The 25227-nt window shown below is 54.8% G+C and overlaps 1 protein-coding gene across 1 annotated transcript; it reads right to left on the bottom strand.

The window, feature by feature from the left end:
* Window positions 1-131: 131 nt before the first annotated feature.
* LOC311164879 (epithelial discoidin domain-containing receptor 1-like) lies at window positions 132-25227 on the bottom strand. Its single transcript, XM_084224516.1, has 19 exons — window positions 25189-25227; window positions 23177-23313; window positions 21502-21604; window positions 19202-19430; window positions 18021-18168; window positions 16741-16843; window positions 15843-16029; window positions 15457-15703; window positions 14194-14307; window positions 12875-13035; window positions 11759-12008; window positions 10508-10606; window positions 10256-10425; window positions 9762-9901; window positions 8256-8423; window positions 6613-6780; window positions 2490-2571; window positions 1130-1279; window positions 132-287 (listed from the first exon to the last, which is right to left on the bottom strand). The coding sequence occupies exons 2-19, from the start codon at window positions 23268-23270 to the stop codon at window positions 150-152; spliced, it is 2751 nt and encodes a 916-aa protein (XP_084080642.1). The 5' UTR covers window positions 23271-23313; window positions 25189-25227; the 3' UTR covers window positions 132-149.

The following is a 25227-nucleotide window of genomic DNA, read 5'->3' as shown; positions in this document are numbered from 1 at the left end:
GGGTGGTCAGTGATGATGATGATGATGAAGATGACCAGTGGTCACTCCAAGGCCACGTGGTCACTCCAGAGCCGTGTGGTCACTCAGCGCCCGGTGCAGGTGGCCGAAGGGTGGTCAGTGACGATGATGATGATGAAGATGACCAGTGGTCACTCCAGGGCCGCGTGGTCACTCAGCGCCCGGTGCAGCTGGCCGAAGTCCGGCCGCTCGGCCGCCTCGCGGGCCCAGCAGTTCAACATCAGCCGGTGCAGGGCCGGGGGGCAGCCGGGGGGGCAGGGCAGGTACTGCTGGAACTGGGGTTACTGGGACGGACTGGGAGCCACTGGGGGGGACTGGGAGGGACGGGGATGGGACTGGGAGGGACTGGGAGGGGACTGGGATGGATTGGGATGGGACTGGGAGGGACTGGGATGGACTGGGAGGGACTGGGAGGGACTGGGATGGGACTGGGGGGGACTGGGAGGGACTGGGGGGGACTGAGACAGGAATAACTGGGCCCCATAAACCCATCCCAGTGCTCCCAGTTCCCTCCCAGTCCATTCCCAGTTCCCTCCCAGTCCATTCCCAGTCCCTCCCAGTCCCTCCCAGTCAATTCCCAGTCCATCCCAGTCCCTCCCGGTCCCTCCTAGTCACTCCCAGTCCATCCTAGTCCATCCCAGTCCCTCCCAGTCCATTCCCAGTCTGTCCCAGTCCATCCCATTCCACTCCCAGTGTGTCCCAGTCCATTCCCAGTGACTCCTAGTGGCCCCTAACCTGCTCTAAACCCCTCCCAGTGACCCCCAGTCCCTCCCAGTCCCTCCCAGTCCCTCCCAGTGCTCCCAGTCCCACCTGCTGGCCGCAGTTCTGGAAGTGGTGCCCGGCGTTGGCGATCACCCAGTGCCTCCCAGTGCCTCCCAGTCCATCCCAGTCCATTCCCAGTCTGTTCCCAGTCCCTCCCAGTCCATTCCCAGTGCCTCCCAGTCCATTCCAGTCCACTCCCAGTGCCTCCCAGTCCATTCCAGTCTACTCCCAGTGCCTCATAACCTCCTCTAAACAGCTTCCAGTGCCTCCCAGTCCATCCCAGTCTGTTCCCAGTCCATCCCAGTCCATTCCCAGTCCCTCCCAGTGCTCCCAGTGCTCCCAGTCCCACCTGCTGGCCGCGGTTCTGGAAGTGGTGCCCAGCGTTGGCGATCACCTGCTCGTCGCTCAGGGCGCCGTAGGGCTGCTCCCGGCAGCGCGTCAGCACCTCCCAGAGCGTCACCCCGAAGGCCCAGGCGTCGCTGGCCGGGCTGAACGTGCCCTGGAATCCCAAATTTGGGGAATTTTGGGAAATTTGGGAATTTTTGGGGAATTTTTGGAGATTTTTTGGGGAATTTTTGGGAGTTTTTAGGCGTTTTCGGGAGGTCGGGAAGTCGAAATTTGGGGTTTCAGGACCTGCCAGAGCATCACCCTCAAGGCCCAGGCATGGCTGACTGGGCTGAAAATGTCCTGGAATCCCAAATTTTGGGAATTTTGGGATTTTGGGGGATTTTTGAGAATTTTTGGAGAATTTTTGGGGAATTTTTGGAGATTTTTCAGGGAATTTTTGGGAGTTTTTAGGCATTTTCGGGAGGTTGGAAAGTCGAAATCTGGGAATTTTTTGGGAATTTTGGGAGTTTTTGGGAGCTCAGAAATACCAAATTTGGGGTTTCAGGAGCTCCCAGAGCGTCACCCCCAAGGCCCAGGCATCACTGGCTGGGCTGAAAATGTCCTGGAATCCCAAATTTGGGGAATTTTGGGGATTTTGGGGGAATTTTGAGATTTTTTGGGGAAATTTTTGGGAGTTTTTAGGCGTTTTTGTTAAGCCAGGAAGTCGAAATTTGGGGATTCAGGAGCTCCCAGAGCGTAACCCCAAAAATCCCCATTTTCCTGCCATTTCTTCCCCCAAAATCCCATTTTTTCCCCATTTTCCCCCTTTTTTCCCCCAAAATTCCAAGTTTTTCCAGCCCCCCCAAATCTATTTATTCCCCAATTTATTTCCCAATTTCCCCCTGAAAATCCCATCCGTTTTTCCATTTTTTACCCAAAAATATCCCATTTTTCACCAAAAAATCCCATTTTTTCACCAAAAAATCCCATTTTTCTCCCCAAAAATCCCAATTTCCCCCCAAAATCCCTTTTCATTCCCTAAATCCAATCCCCCCAATTTTCTTCCCATCTTTCCCCGATCATTCCCCAAAATCCCCATTTTCCCTCTATTTTTTCCCATTTTCCCGCCATTTTTCCCCTAAAAATCCCATTTTTTCCCATTTTCCCTCTTTTCGCCACAAAATTCCAATTTTTTCCATCCCCTAAAATCCATCCATTCCCCAATTTTTTAATCCCCAAAAAATCCAATTTTTCCCCATTTTTCCCCCCAAAAATCCCATTTTTCCCCCTAAAAATCCCATTTTTCGCTCTAAAAATCCCATTTTTTCACCAAAAAATCCCTTTTTTTTCCCATTTTTCCCCATTTTTTCCCCCTTTCTCACCCAGAGGATGCTCTCCCAGGCCATCCAGCGGATGGGCAGCAGCGCCCGGCCGCGCACCCGGCAGTACTCGGTGCCGTAGAGGCTGCGGCTCATCCCCAAAAATCCCAATTTTCCACCATTTTCCCCCTTTTTTCCCCCAAAATTCCAATTTTTCCCATCTCCCCAAAACCTATCCATTCCCCAATATTTTAATCCCCAAAAAATCCAAGTTTCCCCATTTTTTTCACCCAAAAAATCCCATTTTTTCACCAAAAAATCCCATTTTCCGCCATTTCCCCCCAAAATTCCAATTTTTTCCATTTTCCACTCCAAAACCTATTCCCCAATTTTTTGATCCCCAAAAAATTCAATTTTTCCCCATTTTTTCCTTCAAAAAATCCCATTTTTCGCTCTAAAAATTCCATTTTTTGCTCTAAAAACCCCATTTTTTCACCAAAAAATCCCATTTTTTTCCCGTTTTTTCCCATTTTTCCCCTTTTTCTCACCCAGAGGATGCTCTCCCAAGCCATCCAGCGGATGGGCAGCAGCGCCCGGCCGCGCACCCGGCAGTACTCGGTGCCGTAGAGGCTGCGGCTCATCCCGAAATCCCAATTTCCCCCAAAATCCCAACTTGCTCATTTTTCCCCCCAAAAATCCCATTTTCCACCATTTTCCCCCAAAATTCCAATTTTTCCATCCCCTAAAACCCATCCATTCCCCAATATTTTAATCCCCCAAAAATCCAATTTTCCCCCTAAAAAATCCATTTTTTCCCCTAAAAAATCTCATTTTTCGCTCTAAAAATCCCATTTTTTGCTCTAAAAATCCCATTTTTTCACCAAAAAATCCCATTTTTTCGCCGTTTTTCCCCGTTTTTTCCCAATTTCTCCTCTCCCCTCACCCAGAGGATGCTCTCCCAGGCCATCCAGCGGATGGGCAGCAGCGCCCGGCCGCGCACCCGGCAGTACTCGGTGCCGTAGAGGCTGCGGCTCATCCCCAAAAATCCCAATTTCCCCCAAAACCCCAACTTGCCCATTTTTCCCCCCAAAAATCCCATTTTCCACCATTTTCCCCCCAAAATTCCAATTTTTCCTATCTCCCCAAAACCTATCCATTCCCCAATATTTTAATCCCCAAAAAATCCAAGTTTCCCCATTTTTTTCACCCAAAAAATCCCATTTTTTCACCAAAAAATCCCATTTTCCGCCATTTCCCCCCAAAATTCCAATTTTTTCCATTTTCCACTCCAAAACCTATTCCCCAATTTTTTGTTCCCCAAAAAATTCAATTTTTCCCCATTTTTTCCTTCAAAAAATCCCATTTTTCGCTCTAAAAATCCCATTTTTTCACCAAAAAATCCCATTTTTTCGCCGTTTTTCCCCATTTTTTCCCAATTTCTCCTCTCCCCTCACCCAGAGGATGCTCTCCCAGGCCATCCAGCGGATGGGCAGCAGCGCCCGGCCGCGCACCCGGCAGTACTCGGTGCCGTACAGGCTGCGGCTCATCCCCAAAAATCCCAATTTCCCCCAAAACCCCAACTTGCCCATTTTTCCCCCCAAAAATCCCATTTTCCACCATTTTCCTCCCAAAATTCCAATTTTTTCCAAGCTCCCTCAAATCTATTCATTCCCCAATTTTTTGATCCCCAAAAATCCAAATTTTCCCCATTTTTCCCCCAAAAATTCCCATTTTTTCACCAAAAAATCCCATTTTTCTCCCCAAAAATCCCAATTTCCCCCCAAAATCCCTTTTCATTCCCTAAATCCAATTCCCCCCAATTTTCTTCCCATCTTTCCCTGATCATCCCCCAAAATCCCCATTTTCCCAACATTTCCCTCCCCAAAAATCCCATTTTTCCACCATTTTTCCCTAATATCTGCCATTTCCCCCCAAAATTCCAATTTTTCCCATCTCCCCAAAACCTATCCATTCCCCAATATTTTAATCCCCCAAAAATCCAATTTTCCCCCTAAAAAATCCAATTTTCCCCCTAAAAAATCCCATTTTTCGCTCTAAAAATCCCATTTTTTCACCCAAAAAATCCCATTTTTTCCCATTCCCCCATTTTCCCCCCAAAATTCCAATTTTTCCCATCCTCCCCAAACCCCATCCATTCCCCAATATTTTAATCCCCCAAAAATCCAATTTTCCCCCTAAAAAATCCAATTTTCCCCCCCAAAAAATCCCATTTTTCGCTCTAAAAATCCCATTTTTCGCTCTAAAAATCCCATTTTTTCACCAAAAAATCCCATTTTTTCGCCGTTTTTCCCCATTTTTTCCCAATTTCTCCTCTCCCCTCACCCAGAGGATGCTCTCCCAGGCCATCCAGCGGATGGGCAGCAGCGCCCGGCCGCGCACCCGGCAGTACTCGGTGCCGTACAGGCTGCGGCTCATCCCCAAAAATCCCAATTTCCCCCAAAACCCCAACTTGCCCATTTTTCCCCCCAAAAATCCCATTTTCCACCATTTTCCCCCCAAAATTCCAATTTTTCCTATCTCCCCAAAACCCATCCATTCCCCAATATTTTAATCCCCAAAAAATCCAAGTTTCCCCATTTTTTTCACCCAAAAAATCCCATTTTTTCACCAAAAAATCCCATTTTCCGCCATTTCCCCCCAAAATTCCAATTTTTTCCATTTTCCACTCCAAAACCTATTCCCCAATTTTTCGATCCCCAAAAATTTCAATTTTTCCCCATTTTTTCCTTCAAAAAATCCCATTTTTCGCTCTAAAAATCCCATTTTTTCACCAAAAAATCCCATTTTTTTGCCGTTTTTTCCTGTTTTCTCCCATTTTTTCCCAATTTCTCCTCTCCCCTCACCCAGAGGATGCTCTCCCAGGCCATCCAGCGGATGGGCAGCAGCGCCCGGCCGCGCACCCGGCAGTACTCGGTGCCGTAGAGGCTGCGGCTCATCCCCAAAAATCCCAATTTCCCCCAAAACCCCAACTTGCTCATTTTTCCCCCCAAAAATCCCATTTTCCACCATTTTCCCCCAAAATTCCAATTTTTCCCATCTCCCCAAAACCTATCCATTCCCCAATATTTTAATCCCCCAAAAATCCAATTTTCCCCCTAAAAAATCCAATTTTCCCCCTAAAAAATCCCATTTTTCGCTCTAAAAATCCCATTTTTTCACCCAAAAAATCCCATTTTTTCCCATTCCCCCATTTTCCCCCCAAAATTCCAATTTTTCCCATCTCCCCAAAACCCATCCATTCCCCAATATTTTAATCCCCCAAAAATCCAATTTTCCCCCTAAAAAATCCAATTTTCCCCCCCAAAAAATCCCATTTTTCGCTCTAAAAATCCCATTTTTTGCTCTAAAAATCCCATTTTTTCACCAAAAAATCCCATTTTTTTCCCGTTTTTTCCCGTTTTTCCCTTTTTCTCACCCAGAGGATGCTCTCCCAGGCCATCCAGCGGATGGGCAGCAGCGCCCGGCCGCGCACCCGGCAGTACTCGGTGACGTAGAGGCTGCGGCTCATCCCCAAAAATCCCAATTTCCCCCCAAACCCCAACTTGCCCATTTTTCCCCCCAAAAATCCCATTTTCCACCATTTTCCTCCCAAAATTCCAATTTTTTCCAAGCTCCCTCAAATCTATTCATTCCCCAATTTTTTGATCCCCAAAAATCCAAATTTTCCCCATTTTTCCCCCAAAAATTCCCATTTTTTCACCAAAAAATCCCATTTTTCTCCCCAAAAATCCCAATTTCCCCCCAAAATCCCTTTTCATTCCCTAAATCCAATTCCCCCCAATTTTCTTCCCATCTTTCCCTGATCATCCCCCAAAATCCCCATTTTCCCAACATTTCCCTCCCCAAAAATCCCATTTTTCCACCATTTTTCCCTAATATCTGCCATTTCCCCCCAAAATTCCAATTTTTCCCATCTCCCCAAAACCTATCCATTCCCCAATATTTTAATCCCCCAAAAATCCAATTTTCCCCCTAAAAAATCCAATTTTCCCCCTAAAAAATCCCATTTTTCGCTCTAAAAATCCCATTTTTTCACCAAAAAATCCCATTTTTTCGCCGTTTTTCCCCATTTTTTCCCAATTTCTCCTCTCCCCTCACCCAGAGGATGCTCTCCCAGGCCATCCAGCGGATGGGCAGCAGCGCCCGGCCGCGCACCCGGCAGTACTCGGTGCCGTAGAGGCTGCGGCTCATCCCGAAATCGGCCACCTTGACGCGCAGCCCCTCCCCCACCAGGCAGTTCCGCGTCGCCAGGTCCCGGTGCACGAAATTCCTGGCGGCCAGGAAGCGCATCCCGGCCGCGATCTGCGAGCCCAGGTGCACCAAGGTGGCCAGGCTATGACAAAAAAATTTAATTTTCAGGATTTCCCCAAAAAAATCGCTTTTTTCCGCTAAAAAATCCGATTTTTCTACAATTTTTGGTGGTTTTTTCCCCCCCAAAATCCAATTTTTCTACAATTTTTTATGATTTTTCCCCCAAAAAAATCCAATTTTTTCTGCATTTTTTGTGATTTCCCCCCCCTAAAAATCTGATTTTTCTGCATTTATTTGTTCTTTTCTTCCCCTAAAAAATCTGATTTTTCTACAATTTTTGGTACTTTTTTCCCCCCTAAAATCGGATTTTTCTGCATTTATTTCTGCTTTTTTTCTCCCTAAAAAAAATCTGGTTTTTTCTGCATTTATCTGTGCTTTTTTCCCCCCTAAAAATCTGATTTTTTTGCATTTATTTGTGCTTTTCTTCCCCTAAAAAAATCTGATTTTTCTACAATTTTTGGTGTTTTTCTTTCCCCCAAAATCCAATTTTTTTGCATTTTTTTGGTGATTTTTTCCCCCTAAAAAATCTGATTTTTCTGCATTTATTTGTGCTTTTCTTCCCTAAAAAATCCGATTTTTTTTGCATTTTTTGGTGCTTTTTTCCACTAAAAAATCTGAAATTTTTTTTGCATTTTTGGTGCTTTTTACCCCCAAAAAATCTGATTTTTTTTGCATTTTTTGGTGCTTTTTTCCCCGAAAAAATCTGATTTTTTTTGCATTTTTTAGTGCTTTTTTCCACCCCTAAAAATCCGATTTTTCTGCATTTATTTCTGCTTTATCTCCCTAAAAAATTTCCAATTTTTTTGCATTTTTTTGTGCTTTTTTCCCCCTAAAAAATCAAATTTTTCTGCACGGAGTGGGCGTGGCTTAAGTTGGTGTGTCCATATTTGGGCGTGGCCTTTTAAGTGGTGATGTAATTAGGAAGGTGGGATTTTTCTTAAAGGGCCAGCACCCCCGAAATGACAACAAAACCCAGCTCGGAGTGGGCGTGGCTGTAGTGGGCATGGCCCAATCACGTGTGTGTATGTGGGCGTGGTCTTTTTGCATGATGGGCGTGGCTTAATTATGGTTCTTCTTAAAGGGCCAGAACCTTGGAAATGTTAACAAAAATAACTCAGAGTGGGCGTGGCTGGGAGTGGGCGTGTCTCATATGGGTGTGTCCGTATTTGGGTGTGGCCTTTAATTAGTGAGGGGCGTGGCTTAATTATGGAGAGATTCCTCTTAAAGGGCCAGAACCCCAGAAATTAAGACTGAAAACAACTTGAAGTGGGCGGGGCTGTAGTGGGCGTGTCTGTAGTGGGTGTGGCTGTAGTGGGCGTGGCTCATCCGGGTGTGTCCATATTTGGGCGTAGCCTCTTAAATGGTGACGTAATTAGGAAGGAAGGAATTTCTTAAAGGGCCAGCACCCCCAAAACGACAACAAAGCCCAACTCGGAGTGGGTGTGGCTATAGCGGGCGTGGCCCAGCCAGGTGTGTGGGGATGTGGGCGTGTCCCACCTGAGGGCGTGTCCCCGGGCCCCGCCCAGGAACTGGTGCAGGTCCCCGTGCTCCATGTACTCGGTGACGATGCAGAGGGGGCCGGGCCCCCCGCACACCCCCAGCAGCCGCACGATGTTGGGGTCCCGCAGCCGCCACAGCGCCCGCGCCTCCTGCAGGAAATCCCGCCTGGGCACGCCAGGTGTCAGGTGAGCGCACACCTGGGCACACCTGGGTACACCTGGGGTACACCTGGGTATGCCCTGGGTACACCTGAGTATACCTGAGTAACACCTGGGCACACCTGGGCACACCTGGGCACACCTGGGTACACCTGAGTATGCCCTGGGCACACCTGGGCACACCTGGGTATGCTCTGGGTATGCTCTGGGCACACCTGGGCACACCTGGGCACACCTGGGTATGCCCTCGGTACACCTGGGCACACCTGGGTATGCTCTGGGTATGCCCTGGGCACCTTTGGGCACACCTGGGCACACCTCGGTATGCCCTGGGTACACCTGGGCACACCTGGGTACACCTGGGCACACCTGGGTACACCTGGGTATGCCCTGGGCACACCTGGGTATGCCCTGGGTACACCTGGGCACACCTGGGTACACCTGGGCACACCTGGGTATGCCCGGGGCACACCTGGGCACACCTGGGTATGCCTGGGGTACACCTGGGTACACCCGGGTATGCCCTGGGCACACCTGGGTATGCCCTGGGCACACCTGGGCACACCTGGGCACACCTGGGCACACCTGGGTATGCCCTGGGTACACCTGGGTACACCTGGGTACACCTGGGCACACCTGGGTATGCCCTGGGCACCTTTGGGCACACCTGGGTACTCCTGGGCACACCTGGGGCACACCTAGCTATGCCCTGGATACACCTGGGCACACCTGGGTACACCTGGGCACACCTGGGTATGCCCTGGGCACCTTTGGGCACACCTGGGCACACCTGGGTACTCCTGGGCACACCTGGGGCACACCTAGGTATGCCCTGGATACACCTGGGCACACCTGGGCACACCTGGGTACACCTGGGCACACCTGGGTATGCCCTGGGCACACCTGGGTACTCCTGGGCACACCTGGGGACACCTGGGGCACACCTGGGTATGCCCTGGGTACACCTGGGGACACCTGGGCACACCTGGGGACATCTGCCCACCCTCCAGTATCCTTCTGTTCCTCCCCCAGTCCCTCCCACTCCCTCCCAGTCCCTCCCAGTCCATCCCAGTCCATCCCAGTCCATCCCAGCCCCTCCCACTCCCTCCCAGTCCATCCCAGTTCCATCCCAGTTCCCACCCACTCCCTCCCAGTCCCTCCCAGTCCATCCCACTCCCTCCCAGTCCCTCCCAGTCCCTCCCAGTTCCATCCCAGTCCCTCCCAGTTCCCTCCCAGTCCCTCCCAGTTCCCTCCCAGTCCCTCCCAGTCAATCCCAGTCCCTCCCAGTCAATCCCACTCCCTCCCAGTCCCTCCCAGTCCCTCCCAGTTCTCCCAGTTTCCCTACCGGGCGTTCTTGGCGGCGTCCGGCCGCAGCACCTTGACCGCCACCAGCAGGGGGCGCTCTGTGACCGAGGGGGCGGGGCTTGAGCTGGGGGGCGGGGCCAGGCCCAGGGTGTGGGGGGCGATGACCTCACACAGCAGCACCTGTGGGGGGTGGGGCCACATGAAATGGGGCGTGGTCAAACACATGAGAGTGTGGGCAGTAGAAAAGGGGTGGGCCTTCAGAAATGGGGCGGGGCTAACATGCAGGGGGTGTGGCCTGAATGTGGCGGGAATTAAACCTCAGGTGGGTGGGGCCAAACATACGCCTGTGGGTGGGGCCAAATTCATGGGGGTGGAGCATTAATAAGGGGCGGTGCCAATAAGGGGTCAGGCTAATCCACAGTGGGTGTGGCAAATAATTTAGGGGCGGGGCTAAAGCCTTTTTGGGGGTGAGGCTAAGCCATTATGGGTGTAACCTCAATGGGGGCGTGGCTTGGTGCCAGGGGCGTGGCTTACCTCTCCAAACTGCCCCTCCCCCAGCTTCTCCCGGAAGCGGAGGCGGTCCCGAGGGAAGCTTGGGAGGGCGGGGCCATGGGTGGGGCTGTGGGCGGGGCCAGCCAGGGCATAGGCGGAGCCTCCGGTGACGTCAGCCTCAGCATAAGCCCCCGCCCCCACCTCGGGCTCACCTGTGCGGATGGGAGGGGCACGAATGAGATTATAGTGGGTGTGGCCAAAGTGGGCGTGGCCTTCATTGGGCCCCACCCTTACCGTTGGTGTTGATTGGCTTGGCGGTGTTGGGTGGGGCCAAGGCGAGGCCTCCTATTGGCTGGGCGTAGGTGGCCAGAAGGAGCCGATAGGCTGGGTTGGCTGTGGGGGTGTGGTCAGAGAGGGGCGTGGTCAGAGAGGGGCGTGGTCAGAGAGAGGTGGGGGTTCCCTCTCCCCTCCCATTCCCGAGGGATTTTTTGGGGCCATTTTGAGCCTTTTCCTCATTCCCGGATTAATCTTTTTTGAGATTTCGGGCAAAAATAAAAATGGGGGGAAAAATCCTCCCTCCCTCCTTTTTCCCCTCCTTTGCTCCCCTTTTTCACTTTTTTTCTCTTTTTACTTTTCCCCTTTTTCCCCATTTTTTCCCTCCCTTTTTTCCTCTTTGTCCTTTTTGTCCTTTCCCCCTTTTTTCTTTTCCCCACTTTTCCCCCTTTTTCCCTTTTTTCTTCCCCCTTTTTTCCCTTTTTTCTTTCCTCTTTTCCCCCATTTTTTCCCCATTTCCCCCGAATTTTTTCTCCATTTCCCCCCTTTTCCCCCCTCCCTTTTTTTCCTATTTTCCTTTTTTCTTTTCCCCCTTTCCCCCTTCTTTTGTTTTCCCCATTTTCCCCATTATTATTTTCCCCCATTTCCCCCATTTTCCCCATTTTTCTTTCCCCCATTTTCCCCATTTTTTCCTTTTTCCTTTTCCCCATTTCCCCCATTTTTTCTTTTCCCCATTTTCCCCTTTTTTCCCTTTTCCCTATTTCCACCATTTCCCCCTCTTTTCTTTTCCTCATTATCCCCATTTTTTCCTTTTTCCTTTTCCCCTTTTTCCCCATTTTCCCCTCTTTTCTTTTCCCCATTTTCCCCCATTTCCCCATTTTCTCAATTTTTCCCCTTTCCCCATTTTTCCCCTTTTCCCCGTTTTCCCCATTTCCCCCTCATTTCTTTTCCCCATTTCCTCCTTTTTTCCTTTTTTCCCCTTTTTTCCTTTTCCCCATTTTCCCCCTTTTCCCCATTCCCCCCTTTTTTCTATTCCCCATTTCCCCCATTTTCCCCTTTTCCTCATTTTCCCCATTTTCCCCTTTTCCCCATTTTCCCCTTTTCCCCATTTTCCCCATTTTCCCCATTTTTCCCATTTCCCCATTTTCCCCATTTTTCCCATTTCCCCCCATTTTCCCCATTTTCCTCCTTCTTCCTTTTCCCCATTTTCCACTTTTCCCCATTTTTCCCCATTTTCCCCCATTTTTCCCCTTTTTCCCTCCCCTCTCTCACCAGCCCCGGGGGGCACCGGGGGCAGTCGGGGCCGTCCCCGGGTGGGTTCCTGGTACTCCCCGGTTCCGGTTCCATTTCCGGTTCCGATTCCGTTCCCGTTCCCAATCCCGGTCCCTGTTCCGGTTCCGGTTCCGGTTCCGATCCGCTCGTAGCGGGGTCCCCCCCGCGCCCCTCCCCCCCCCGTGGCATTGTTGATGACCACGGTGTCCCCCGAGAGCTGCACCCGCAGTGCCGCCTCCGCCCCGCAGCCCTGGGAACCAGTAAAAACCAGTTAGAACCAGTTAGAGCCAGTTAAAGCCAGTTAGAGCCAGTTAAAGCCAGTTAGAACTGGTTCAGACCAGTTAGAACCAGTTCAACCCCCCAGTTCAGACCCGAGAGATGCACCCGCAGCGCCGCCTCCGCCCCGCAGCCCTGGGAACCAGTAAAAACCAGTTAGAGCCAGTTAGAACGGGCTCAGACCAGTAAAAACCAGCTCAGACCAGTTAGAACCGGTTCAGACCAGTTAGAACCAGTTCAGCCTCAGTTAGAGCCAGTTCCAAGCGACTAGAACCGATTCAGAGCAATTAGAACACGCTCAGACCAGTAAAAACCAGTTCAGACCCTCCCAGTCCATCCCAGTTTGATTCCAGTCCCTCCCAGTCCCCTCCCAGTCCATCCCAACCCCTCCCAGTCCCTCCCAGTTCCCTCCCAGTCCATCCCAACCCCTCCCAGTCCATCCCAGTTCCCTTCCAGTCCCTCCCAGTCAGTCCAGTTCCCTCCCAGTTCCTCCCAATCCCCTCCCAGTTTGATCCCAGTCCCTCCCAGCCCCTCCCAGTCCCCTCCCAGTCCCCTCCCAGTCCCTCCCAGTCCCTCCCAGTCCATCCCAGTCCCTCCCAATCCCTCCCATTCCCCCCAATCCCCTCCCAGTTTGATCCCAGTCCCTCCCAGTCCCTCCCAGTCCCCTCCCAGTCCCCTCCCAGTCCCTCCCAGTCCATCCCAGTCCCTCCCAATCCCTCCCAGTTCCCCCCAATCCCCTCCCAGTTTGATCCCAGTCCCTCCCAGTCCCTCCCAGTCCCTCCCATTCCCTCCCAGTCCCTCCCAATCCCCCCCCAGTCCCTCCCAGTCCCTCCCAGTGACCTTGCCCAGCGGCCCGGCCGAGCCGTGGCGCCGCCGCAGGATGAGGATGATGATGGCAAGCAGGAGGAGGATGATGGCGCCCAGGCAGCCCAGCAGCGCCGGCGACTGCCCCGCCCCGCCCTGGGCCACCGGCGGGACCAGCCCGGCCTCCCCAGGGGCTGCTGGGAAGGGCAGGGAAGGCTCATGGCCACGCCCACCGCAGATAAGCCACGCCCATTTAATTCCCACCCCTTTGAACCCCACACAAGTAAGCCCCGCCCATTTACACCTTCATTAATCTACACCCCATTAAGCCACGCCCAATTAAACCCCACCCATTTAACTCTCCATTAAGCCACACCCCTATAAGCTCCACCTATTTAACCCTCAAGCCACGCCCCAATAAACCCCACCCAATTAAGCCCCACCCATTTACACCTCCATTAAACCCCACCCCATTAGGGCCCACCCAATTAAGCCCCACCCATTTACACCTCCATTAAACCCCACCCCATTAGGGCCCACCCAATTAAGCCCCACCCATTTACACCTCCATTAAACCCCACCCCATTAGGGCCCACCCAATTAAGCCCCACCCATTTATGCCTCCATTTAACCCCACCCCTTTAGGCCCCACCCAATTAAACCCCACCCATTTAGACCTCCATTTAACCCCACCCCATTAGGCCCCACCCAATTAAGCCCCACCCATTTACGCCTCCATTAAACCCCACCCCATTAGGCCCCATCCAATTAAGCCCCACCCATTTACACCTCCATTAAACCCCACCCCATTGGGCCCCACCCAATTAAGCCCCACCCATTTACACCTCCATTAAACCCCACCCCATTAGGCCCCACCCAATTAAGCCCCACCCATTTACACCTCCATTAAACCCCACCCCATTAGGCTCCACCCAATTAAGCCCCACCCATTTACACCTCCATTAAACCCCACCCCATTAGGCTCCACCCAATTAAGCCCCACCCATTTACACCTCCATTAAACCCCACCCCATTGGGCCCCACCCAATTAAGCCCCACCCATTTACACCTCCATTAAACCCCACCCCATTAGGCCCCACCCAATTACGCCCCACCCCATTGACCACACCCACTCAAACACCTCCCAGTTAAGCCACGCCCAGTTATGCCCCACCCATGAAATCCCCTCCTATTTAAACTCCACCCATTTAAGCCCCTCCCAGAGAAGCCCCACCCACTTAATCTCCCTTATCAAGCCCCTCCCAGTTAAACCCCTCCCATTTAACCCTCACCCATTTAAACCACACCATTTAAACCACACCCATTTAAACCACACCCATCTAAGCCCCGCCTACTTGAGCCAGTGATGTTGATGGCCCCGCCCCCATCGTGGGCGCTTTCCAAGATGGCGGTGGAGGGGTCAGGGGTCGGGGGCCACCCGCTGGCACCCACGGGGTCATCCAGCACCTCTGTGGGCGGGGACAGTCATTGATGATGTCATCGACGGTCAATGACGTCATCAACAGTCAAAGACATCATCGGCGCAATGGAACAAACAATCGATGACGTTATCGCAAAATCAGTGATGTCATAGGTTGATGATGACCTCATCAGTCAACCAATGATGTCATCACCCAATAGATGACCCCAAGATCCAATGGATGACCCCAACACCCAACCCTTGACCCCAACACCCAATGGATGACCCCAACACCCAACCATTGACCCCAACACCCAATCAATGACCCCAACATCCAACTGTTGACCCAATGACCCAACCGTTGACCTCAACACCCAACCAATGACCCCAACACCCAACCGATGTCTCCAACACCCAATGGATGACTCCAACACCCAATGGATGACCCCAACACCCAACCGTTGACCCCAACACCCAATGGATGACCCCAACACCCAACCGTTGACCCCAACACCCAATGGATGACCCCAACACCCAACCATTGACCTCAACACCCAACCATTGACCTCAACACCCAACCATTGACCTCAACACCCAACCATTGACCTCAACACCCAACCATTGACCCCACCACTCAACCATTGACCGAACACCCAACCAATGACCCCACCACCCAATGGATAACCCCAACACCCAATGGATGACCCCAACAACCAACTGTTGACCCCAACACCCAATGGATGACCCCAATACCCAACCATTGACTTCAACACCCAACCAATTACCCCAACACCCAACCAATGACCCCAACACCCAACCGTTGACCCGAACACCCAATGGATGACCTCAACACCCAACCATTGACCCCAACACCCAATGGATGACCCCAACACCCAACCCTTGACCCCAACACCCAACCATTGACTCCAAAACCCGACCATTGAGCCCAACACCCAAACATTGAGCCCACCACCCAACCGTTGACCCCAACACCCAATGGATGACCCCAACACCCAACCCTTGACCCCACCACTCAATGGATGACCCCAACACCCAACCGTTGACCCCAACACGGAATGGATGACCCCATCACCCAACCATTGACCCCAACACCCAATGGATGACCCCAACACCCAACCATTGACTCCAACACCCAACCAATGACCCCACCACCCAACCCTTGACCCCAACACCCAACCTGAGACGAAGGACACCTCGCTGAAGAGCATCCACTCGGCGCCGAAGAAGAAGCGGCACTGGATGAAGCGGGCGTGGCGCCCGCCCAAGGGGACGGTGACCGAGCGGGCACTGGGGTCCTTGGTGGCCCCGCCCAGGCTGTGGGTGGCCACCGCGGGCTCCCAGGCCGTGGCCAAGACCTTCTTGAAGCGGCACTCCACCGCCCGGAAGATTCCGACGCCGCGCGTGTGGAGGTTGTTGCAGTGGACCTGGTGGGGGTGACAACGACGTCCCATGATGCCCTGGGGCAAGGTGACCAATCCAGAGGGACATCCCTGACCCCGAGCTGGACAGTGGTCACCCATCTGTCCATCCATGGCTGACCAATCCCAGCATGCCCCGGGGCACCTGCATGGCGTGGAAGGCGCGGAGCTCCTGGAACTCGAACTCCAGCTCCACGTGGGGGTGGGGCCCGGGTGGGCGTGGCCACCCCACGTAGTCGTAGCCCGGCCAGAGGCGGCGCTCGCGGGTCCTCAGGAAGTCATCGAGGCCCAGGACCCCGTCCGAGAGCTGGCCCAGCCCCCCGAAGTGCAACCTGGGCAGGTGGGACACACCTGGGCATGGGGGTTGTCCTGTCCCACCTACCTGGAGATCCCCCAGTGACACCTGGGCAGGTGGGACACACCTGGGCATGGGGATTGTCCCGTCCCACCCACCTGGAGATCCCCCAGTGACACCTGGGAACGCCCCAGTGACACCTGGAGATCCCCCCAGTGACACCTGGGCAGGTGGGACACACCTGGGCACGGGGATTGTCCCGTCCCACCCACCTGGAGATCCCCCCAGTGACACCTGGGAACCACCAGTGACACCTGGAGATCCCCCAGTGACACCTGGGCAGGTGGGACACACCTGGAAATGGGGGTTGTCCTGTCCCACCCACCTGGAGATCCCCCAGTGACACCTGGAGATTCCCCCAGTGACACCTGGGCAGGTGGGACACACCTGGGCATGGGGATTGTCCCGTCCCACCCACCTGGGGACTCTGAAGGGACAACCTGGGACAGTGTGGGGACACCTGGGGACAGCTGGGGACAGTTTGAGGACACCTGGGGATGGTTTGGTGACACCTGGGGACACTCTGAGCACCACTGGAACATCTGGAAAACTCCTGGGACAGTTTGGGGACACTTTGGAGGGGTTGGATCCAGGACATTTGGGAATTCTTGGGGCGGGTGGCCCTTGGGGACACCTGGGGACACCTGGGGACACCTGGGGACACCTGGGGACACCTGGGGACACTCACGGGCCGGCGCTGAAGCCGTCGTAGGTGGAGTCGTTGAGGACGATGGGGACGGGGTCCAGGGCCATGACGTGTCCCCGCGGTGCCGTGTAGGACAAGAGCCCGGCTGGGGGCGGGGACAGGGACGTGTCACCGCGGGGTCACCGTGGGGTCACCCCGGGGTCACCATGAGGTCACCGCGGGGTCACCGCGGGGTCACCACGGGGTCACCGGGGGGTTAACGGGGGGGCGTGGCCATGGAGGGCCGCCACACCTTTGGGGACATCCAAGAGGTGGCGCTGGGTGGGATGGGGGGGGTGGGGTGGCCGTGATGATGTCATGAGTCAATGGATGATGTCATCAACCAACTGTTGGTCCCATGACGCAACCGTTGACTCCAACACCCAACCAATGACCTCATGACTCAACCAATGACCCCAACACCCAACCGTTGACCTCATGACCCAATCATTGACCCCAACACCCAACCAACGACCCCAACACCCAACCAATGACCTCCAACACCCAACCATTGACCCCAACACCCAATGGATGACCTCACCACCCAATGGATGACCTCACCACCCAATGGATGACCCCAACACCCAACCAATGACCCCAACACCCAATGGATGACTCCAACACCCAACCAATGACCCCAACACCCAATGGATGACCCCAACACCCAACCAATGACCCCAACACCCAATGGATGACTCCAACACCCAACCAATGACCCCAACACCCAATGGATGACCCCAACACCCAACCATTGACCCCAACACCCAATGGATGACCTCACCACCCAACGGATGACCTCACCACCCAATGGATGACCCCAACACCCAACCAATGACCCCAACACCCAATGGATGACTCCAACACCCAACCAATGACCCCAACACCCAATGGATGACTCCAACACCCAACCATTGACCCCAACACCCAACCAATGACCCAAACACCCAATGGATGACCCCAACACCCAACCCTTGACCCCAACACCCAACCATTGAACCCAACACCCAATGGATGACCTCACCACCCAATGGATGACCACAACACCCAATGGATGACCCCAACACCCAATGGATGACCCCAACACCCAACCTTTGACCCCACAATGACCAAACCCCAACCCACGTGCCCCATGGCCATTACCAAGGACTGTTGGGTGAAGAACACGACCACGGGCGACCACCACCCCTTTAGGGCCACCAGTGGGGTGGGACAGGGAGGTGACACGGAGGTGACAGGGAGGTGACAGGGAGGTGGCAGGGAGGTGACAGGGAGGTGACACTCACCCTCCCAGGGGCAGCCGTAGAGCTCGAGGCGCAGGCAGACGCTCATGGCGCGCGGCGCCCGCGGGTACACCCGGAGCGCCCGGGCCACCGGCGCGGGGGACAGGTCCTTCAGCACCACCCCCTCGGGGTCCTCGTTGCCACCGATCACCTGAGGTGACACCGACGGCGGGGCCGGTGGCACCCGAGGGTGGCGTCAGCCGAGGGGACGGCGGGAATTTCCCGGGGTCTGTCACGGCCTCTGAAGTCCCCCGGGGTGTCCCCAAGGTCCGCGATGGACTGGGCTCAGCAATGTCCCCCCAAGGTCCACTCGATGTCACCAAGGTCGCCTCAATGTCACCAAATCCCCTCAATATCCCCAATGTCCCCAATGTCCCCAATATTTCCAATGTCCCCAAATCCCCTTGACACTGCCAGTGTCCCCAACGTCCCCAGTGTCCCCAACACCCCCAATGTCCCCAACACCCCCAGTGTCCCCAACACCCCCAATGTCCCCAACACCCCCAGTGTCCCCAACCCCCCCAATGTCCCCAAATCCCCTCAACACCCCCAACATCCCCAACACCCCCAAGGTCCCCAAATCCCCTTGACACCCCCAATGTCCCCAACACCCCCAACGTCCCCAAACCCCCTTGACACCCCCAACATCCCCAACACCCCCAATGTCCCCAACACCCCCAACATCCCAAACACCCCCAACGTCCCCAAACCCCCTTGACACCCCCAACATCCCCAACACCCCCAATGTCCCCAAATCCCCTCAACACCCCCAGTGTCCCCAACACCCCCAATGTCCCCAAACCCCCTCAACGTCCCCAATGTCCCCAACACCCCCAATGTCCCCAAATCCCCTTGACACCCCCAACATCCCCAACATCCCCAATGTCCCCAAATCCCCTCAACACCCCCAGTGTCCCCAACATCCCCAATGTCCCCAAATCCCCTCAACACCCCCAACGTCCCCAACACCCCCAATGTCCCCAAACCCCCTCAACGTCCCCGATGTCCCCAACACCCCCAATGTCCCCAAATCCCCTTGACACCCCCAACATCCCCAACCCCCCCAATGTCCCCAAACCCCCTCGACCCCCCCGACGTCCCCAACATCCCCTACACCCCCAACGTCCCCAAACCCCCTCGACCCCCCCGATGTCCCCAACCCCCCGGGATGTCCCCAGGGCCACCTCGGCGCCCCAGCGGTCCCTCCAGCGCAGCCAGCGGCGCCGGTCGCGGCTGTAGCGCAGCCGGTACTGCCGGGCGAACTCGCGGCCGTGTCCCCCCGCGTGGCGTCCCTGTGTCCCCACCAGTGTCACCAGGTGCAGCCGGCCCAGGTCCACCTCCAGGAACTCCTGCTCGGCCGGGAACACCGGCCCCGCCGGACACCAGGCGCCGTCACCGTCACTGCGGCCCAGCCTGGGGACGTTTGGGGACGTTTGGGGACGTTTGGGGACATTGGGGGACATGGGGACATTTGGGAATGGGGGGACATTTTGAGGTTTGGGGACATCCAGGTGTCATTTTTGGGGACACCCAGGGGACCCATTGGACACGAGGCACCGTCCCCATCACTGCGGCCCAGCCTGGGGACATTTGGGGACGTTTGGGGACATTTGTGGACACTTGGGGACATGGGGACACTTGGGAATGGGGGCACCCAGAAGATTTGGGGACATTTGCGGGTTTGGGGACACCCAGGGGACATGCTGGACACCAGGCGCCGTCCCCGTCGCTGCGGCCCAGCCTGGGGACATTTGGGGACATTTGGGGATGTTTAGGGACATGGGAACACTTGGGAATGGGGGGACATTTTGAGGTTTGGGGACATTTTTGGTGACACCTATGGGACATGCTGGACACCAGGCGCCGTCCCCGTCGCTGCGGCCCAGCCTGGGGACATTTGGGGACATTTGGGGATGTTTAGGGACATGGGAACACTTGGGAATGGGGGGACATTTTGAGGTTTGGGGACATTTTTGGTGACACCTATGGGACATGCTGGACACCAGGCGCCGTCCCCGTCGCTGCAGCCCAGCCTGGGGACATTTGGGGACATTTGGGGACATGGGGACACTTGGGAATGGGGGGACACCCAGAAGATTTGGGGACATTTGAGGGTTTGGGGACACCCAGGGGACCCACCGGACACCAGGCGCCGTCCCCGTCACTGTGGCCCAGCCTGGGGACATTTGGGGACATGGGGACACTTGGGAATGGGGGCACCCAGAAGATTTGGGGACATTTGGGGACATGGGGACACTTGGGAATGGGGGCACCCAGAAGATTTGGGGACATTTGGGGACATGGGGACACTTGGGAATGGGGGCACCCAGAAGATTTGGGGACATTTGGGGGTTTGGGGACATCCAGGTGTCATTTTTGGGGACACCCAGGGGACCCATTGAACACCAGGCGCCGTCCCCATCGCTGCAGCCCAGCCTGGGGACATTTGGGGACGTTTGGGGATGTTTGGGGACATTTGGGGACATGGGGACCTTTGGGAATGGGGGGACATTTGGGGGTTTGGGGACATCCGGGTGTCATTTTTGGGGGATACACAGGGGACACACCAGACACCAGGTGCTGTCCCCGTTGCTGTGGCCCAGCCTGGGGACAACCGAGGACATCTGGGGACATTTGGGGACGCTGGTTTATACTGGCCCCTACTGGTCCATACTGGTCTGTACTGGTCCATACTGGTTTATACTGGCCCCTACTGGTCCATACTGGTCCCTACAGGTCCATACTGGTCCCTACTGGTCCATACTGGTCTATACTGGTTTATACTGGCGGCTACTGGTCCATGCTGATTTGTACTGGTTTATACTGCTCCGTACTGGTTTATACTGGCCCCTACTGGTCCATGCTGGCCTTTACTGGTCCATACTGGTCTATACTGTTTTATACTGGCCCCTACTGGTCCATATGGGTCCCTACTGGTCCGTACTGGTCTATACTGGTTCATACTGGTCAATACTGGTCTATACCGGCCCCTACTGGTCCGTACTGGTCCATGCTGATTTATACTGGTTTATACTGGTCTATACTGGTTTATACTGGCCCATACGGGTCCATGCTGATTTATACTGGTCCATACTGGTCTATAGTGGTTTATACTGGCCTCTACTGGTCCATACTGGTCTGTACTGGTTTATACTGGCCCCTACTGGTCCATGCTGATTTGTACTGGTCCATACTGGTCTATAGTGGTTTATACTGGCCCCTACTGGTCCATGCTGATTTATACAGGTCCATATTGGTCTATACTGGTTTATACTGGCCCATACGGGTCCATGCTGATTTATACTGGTCCATACGGGTCCATGCTGATTTATACTGGTCCATACTGGTCTATAGTGGTTTATACTGGCCCCTACTGGTCCATGCTGATTTATACAGGTCCATATTGGTCTGTACTGGTTTATACTGGTCCATACTGGTCTGTAATGGTCCATACTGGTCCGTACTGGTGCGTACTGGTGCGTACCGGCCGTGGCGGGCGGCGGTGGAGTCGGACCAGGCGCTGGAGGCTGAGAGGCGAAAGTCGGGGATGGTCCCGTCCTCCATGCCCAGAGCGAAGCGACAGCGGCCTGGGGACAGTGGGGACATTGGGGACAGTGGGGACAGCCAGGGGACAGTGGGGACAGCCAGGGGACAGCCAGGGGACAGTGGGGACAGCCAGGGGACAGCCAGGGGACATTGGGGACATTGGGGACATTGGGGACAGTGGGGACAGCCAGGGGACAGTGGGGACAGTGGGGACAGCCAGGGGACAGTGGGGACAGCCAGGGGACATTGGGGACAGTGGGGACAGTGGGGACAGCCAGGGGACAGTGGGGACAGTGGGGACAGTGGGGACAGCCAGGGGACAGTGGGGACAGTGGGGACAGCCAGGGGACAGTGGGGACAGCCAGGGGACATTGGGGACAGTGGGGACAGTGGGGACAGCCAGGGGACAGCCAGGGGACAGCCAGGGGACAGTGGGGACAGTGGGGACAGTGGGGACAGCCAGGGGACAGTGGGGACAGCCAGGGGACATTGGGGACAGTGGGGACAGTGGGGACAGCCAGGGGACAGCCAGGGGACAGTGGGGACAGTGGGGACAGTGGGGACAGCCAGGGGACAGCCAGGGGACAGTGGGGACAGCCAGGGGACATCAGAGGGGTTTGGGGACATTGGGGGCAGTGGGGACAGTGAGGAGACAGCCAGGGGACAGTGGGGACATTGGGGACAGCCAGGGGACAGTGGGGACATCAAAGGGGTTTGGGGACATTTGGACAGCCAGGGGACAGCCCGGGGACAGTGGGGACATCAAAGGGGTTTGGGACATTGGGGACAGCCAGGGGACAGTGGGGACATCCGGGGGGTTGGGGACAGCCAGGGGACAGTGGGGACATCAAAGGGGTTTGGGGACATTGGGGACATCCAGGGGATTGGGGACATTGGGGACAGCCTGGGGACAGCCAGGGGACATCCGGGGGATTGGGGACATTGGGGACAGTGGGGACAGCCAGGGGACAGTGGGGAAATCCAGGGGATTGGGGACATTGGGGACAGCCAGGGGACAGTGGGGACATCAAAGGGGTTTGGGGACATTGGGGACGTTGGGGACATTGGGGACATTGGCGGGATTGGGGGACACTTGGGGACACTCAGGGACATTGGGGACTGTGGGGACAGTGGGGACACTTGGGGACATTGGGGACAGTGGGGGATTGAGGACATTTGGGACACTTGGAACACTTGGGGACACTTGGGACACTTGGGGACACTTGGGACACTTGGGGACACTTGGGGACAGTGGGGGTTTGGGGACATTGGGGGGATTGGGGACAGCCAGGTGACAGTGGGGAGATTGGGGACATTGGGGACATCAAAGGGATTTGGGGACATTTTGGGACACTGGGGACATTGGGGGGATTTGGGACATTGGGGGGTTGGGGACATTTAGGGACATTTGGGGACATTTGGGGACATTGGGGACATCCAGGGGACAGTGGGGACATCGAGGACAGAGAGGGGACATTGGGGGTTTGGGGACATTTAGGGACATTTGGGGACATTTGGGACATTGGGGACATCCAGGGGACATTGGGGACATCGAGGACAGAGAGGGGACATTGGGGGTTTGGGGACATTTGGGGACATTTGGGGACACTCACCCAGGTCCAGCGCTGTCCCCTCTGTCCCCCGCGGGGTCCCCTCGGCCACCCCGGCCAGCAGCAGGAGGGGGAGGGGCAGCGGCAGCGCCGCCATGGCCCCGCCCCCAGCCCGGGGATACTGGGAGCACTGGGAGGGACTGGGAGAGAACTGGGAATGAACTGGGATGGACTGGGATGGACTGGGAGGGACTGGGAGGGACTGGGAATGAACTGGGAGGGACTGGGAGGGACTGGGAGGGACTGGGAGAGAACTGGGAATGAACTGGGAGGGACTGGGAGGGACTGGGAGGGACTGGGAATGAACTGGGATGGACTGGGAGGGACTGGGAGGGACTGGGAATGAACTGGGAGGGACTGGGATGAACTGGGATGGACTGGGAGGGACTGGGAGGGACTGGGAATGGACTGGGATGGACTGGGATGGACTGGGAGGGACTGGGAGGGACTGGGATGAACTGGGATGGACTGGGATGGACTGGGAATGAACTGGGGAATGAACTGGGAGGGACTGGGATGAACTGGGATGGACTGGGAGGGACTGGGATGGACTGGGAGAGACTGGGAAGGACTGGAAGGGACTGGGATGAACTGGGATGGACTGGGATGGACTGGGAATGAACTGGGGAATGAACTGGGAGGGACTGGGATGAACTGGGAGGGACTGGGATGAACTGGGAATGAACTGGGATGAACTGGGATGGACTGGGATGGACTGGGAATGAACTGAGAATGAACTGGGAGCACTGGGAGCCCCCCCAGCAGCTGTTCCCAGAATCCTTTGCTGGAATTTCCCCCCCCACCCCTCCCTCCTACAACAGCTGCAGGAGGGGCGTGGTCTTACTCTGACCCCACCCCTTCATTTGCATAAAGATAAATATTCATTAACCCCATTAAAACCACCCGGGAAGGGCAAAATCGGCCCCAAATGTCCCAAAATTGACCAAAATTCCAAAAAAAATCCCCCAAAATTTCCCTCAAATTCCCCCCAAGTTGCGAATTTGGCCCAAATTCCCCCAAATCCCCCCAAAATCCCCAAATTTCCCCAAAATTCACCCCAAAACTCCTCAAATCCCCCCCAAAATCCCCAAATTCCCCCAAAATCCCCAAATTTCCCCCAAATTCCTCCCAATTCCCCCCAAAATCCCCCCAAATTCCCGGATTTTGCCCCCAAATCCCCCCAAAACTCCCAAATTCCCCCCAAAATCCCAAAATTTCTTCCACATTTTCCCCCAAACTCCCCCCAAAATTCCCCCAAATTCCCACATTTCCCCCTAAATCCCCCCAAATTACCCCAAAATTCCCCCAAAAACTTCCCAAATCCTCCCAAAATTCCCAGATTTTGACCCCGGATCCCCCCCAATTGCTCCTAAAACTCCCAAATTTCCCCCAAATCCCCCCCCAAATCCCCAAATTTCTTCCAATTTTTCCCCCAAACTCCCAATTTTCCCCAAAATCCCTTTAATTCCCCCCAAAATCCCAAATTTCCCCCCAAAACTCCCCAACCCCCCCAAATTCTCGATTTTTGCCCCCAAATCCCCCCAAATTCCCCCCAAAATCCCCAAATTTCTGCCAAATTTTCCCCCAAACTCCCCCTAAAATTCCCAATTTTCCACAAAATCCCCCTCATTCCCCCAAATTTTTCCCAAATTTCCCCCAAACTCCCCTAAACTCCCCCAAATCCCCCCAAAACTCCCCCAAAACTTCCAAAATTCCCCCAAAATTCACGAATTTCGCCCCCAAATTCCCCCCAAAAACTCTCAAATTCCCCCCAAAATCCCCAAATTTCCCCCAAAACTCCCAAAATTTCCCCCAAATCCACCCCAAAACTCCCCAAAATCCCCAAATTTCCCCCAAATTCCTCCCAAAATCCCCCCAAAACTCCCAAATCCCCCCGAAAATCCCCAAATTTCTTCCACATTTTCCCCCCAACTCCCCCTAAAACTCCCAAATTTTCCCCAAAATCCCCCAAATTTGCCCCGAAATTCCCAATTTTTCCCCTCCCCGGTTCCCACCGCTCTCCTCGGCTCCTTCTGGTCGCTCCCGGATCCCCC

This window comes from Fringilla coelebs (assembly GCF_963513975.1).
Source record: "Fringilla coelebs genome assembly, chromosome: 39".
NCBI lineage: Eukaryota > Metazoa > Chordata > Aves > Passeriformes > Fringillidae > Fringilla > Fringilla coelebs.
This window is presented reverse-complemented; position numbering and strand designations above follow the sequence as displayed.

Bases quoted from the DNA above. Each gene is read 5' to 3' on its own strand.
- LOC311164879 (XM_084224516.1), bottom strand. From the start codon at position 23,270: ATGGCGGCGCTGCCGCTGCCCCTCCCCCTCCTGCTGCTGGCCGGGGTG. The intron at 12,009-12,874 runs GTCACTGGGAGG...ACTGGTTCCCAG, and splicing joins CGGCCGGGCCGCTGGGCAAG to GGCTGCGGGGCGGAGGCGGC. The intron at 288-1,129 runs GTGGGACTGGGA...CCCCAGTTCCAG, and splicing joins TCCAGAACCGCGGCCAGCAG to CAGTACCTGCCCTGCCCCCC.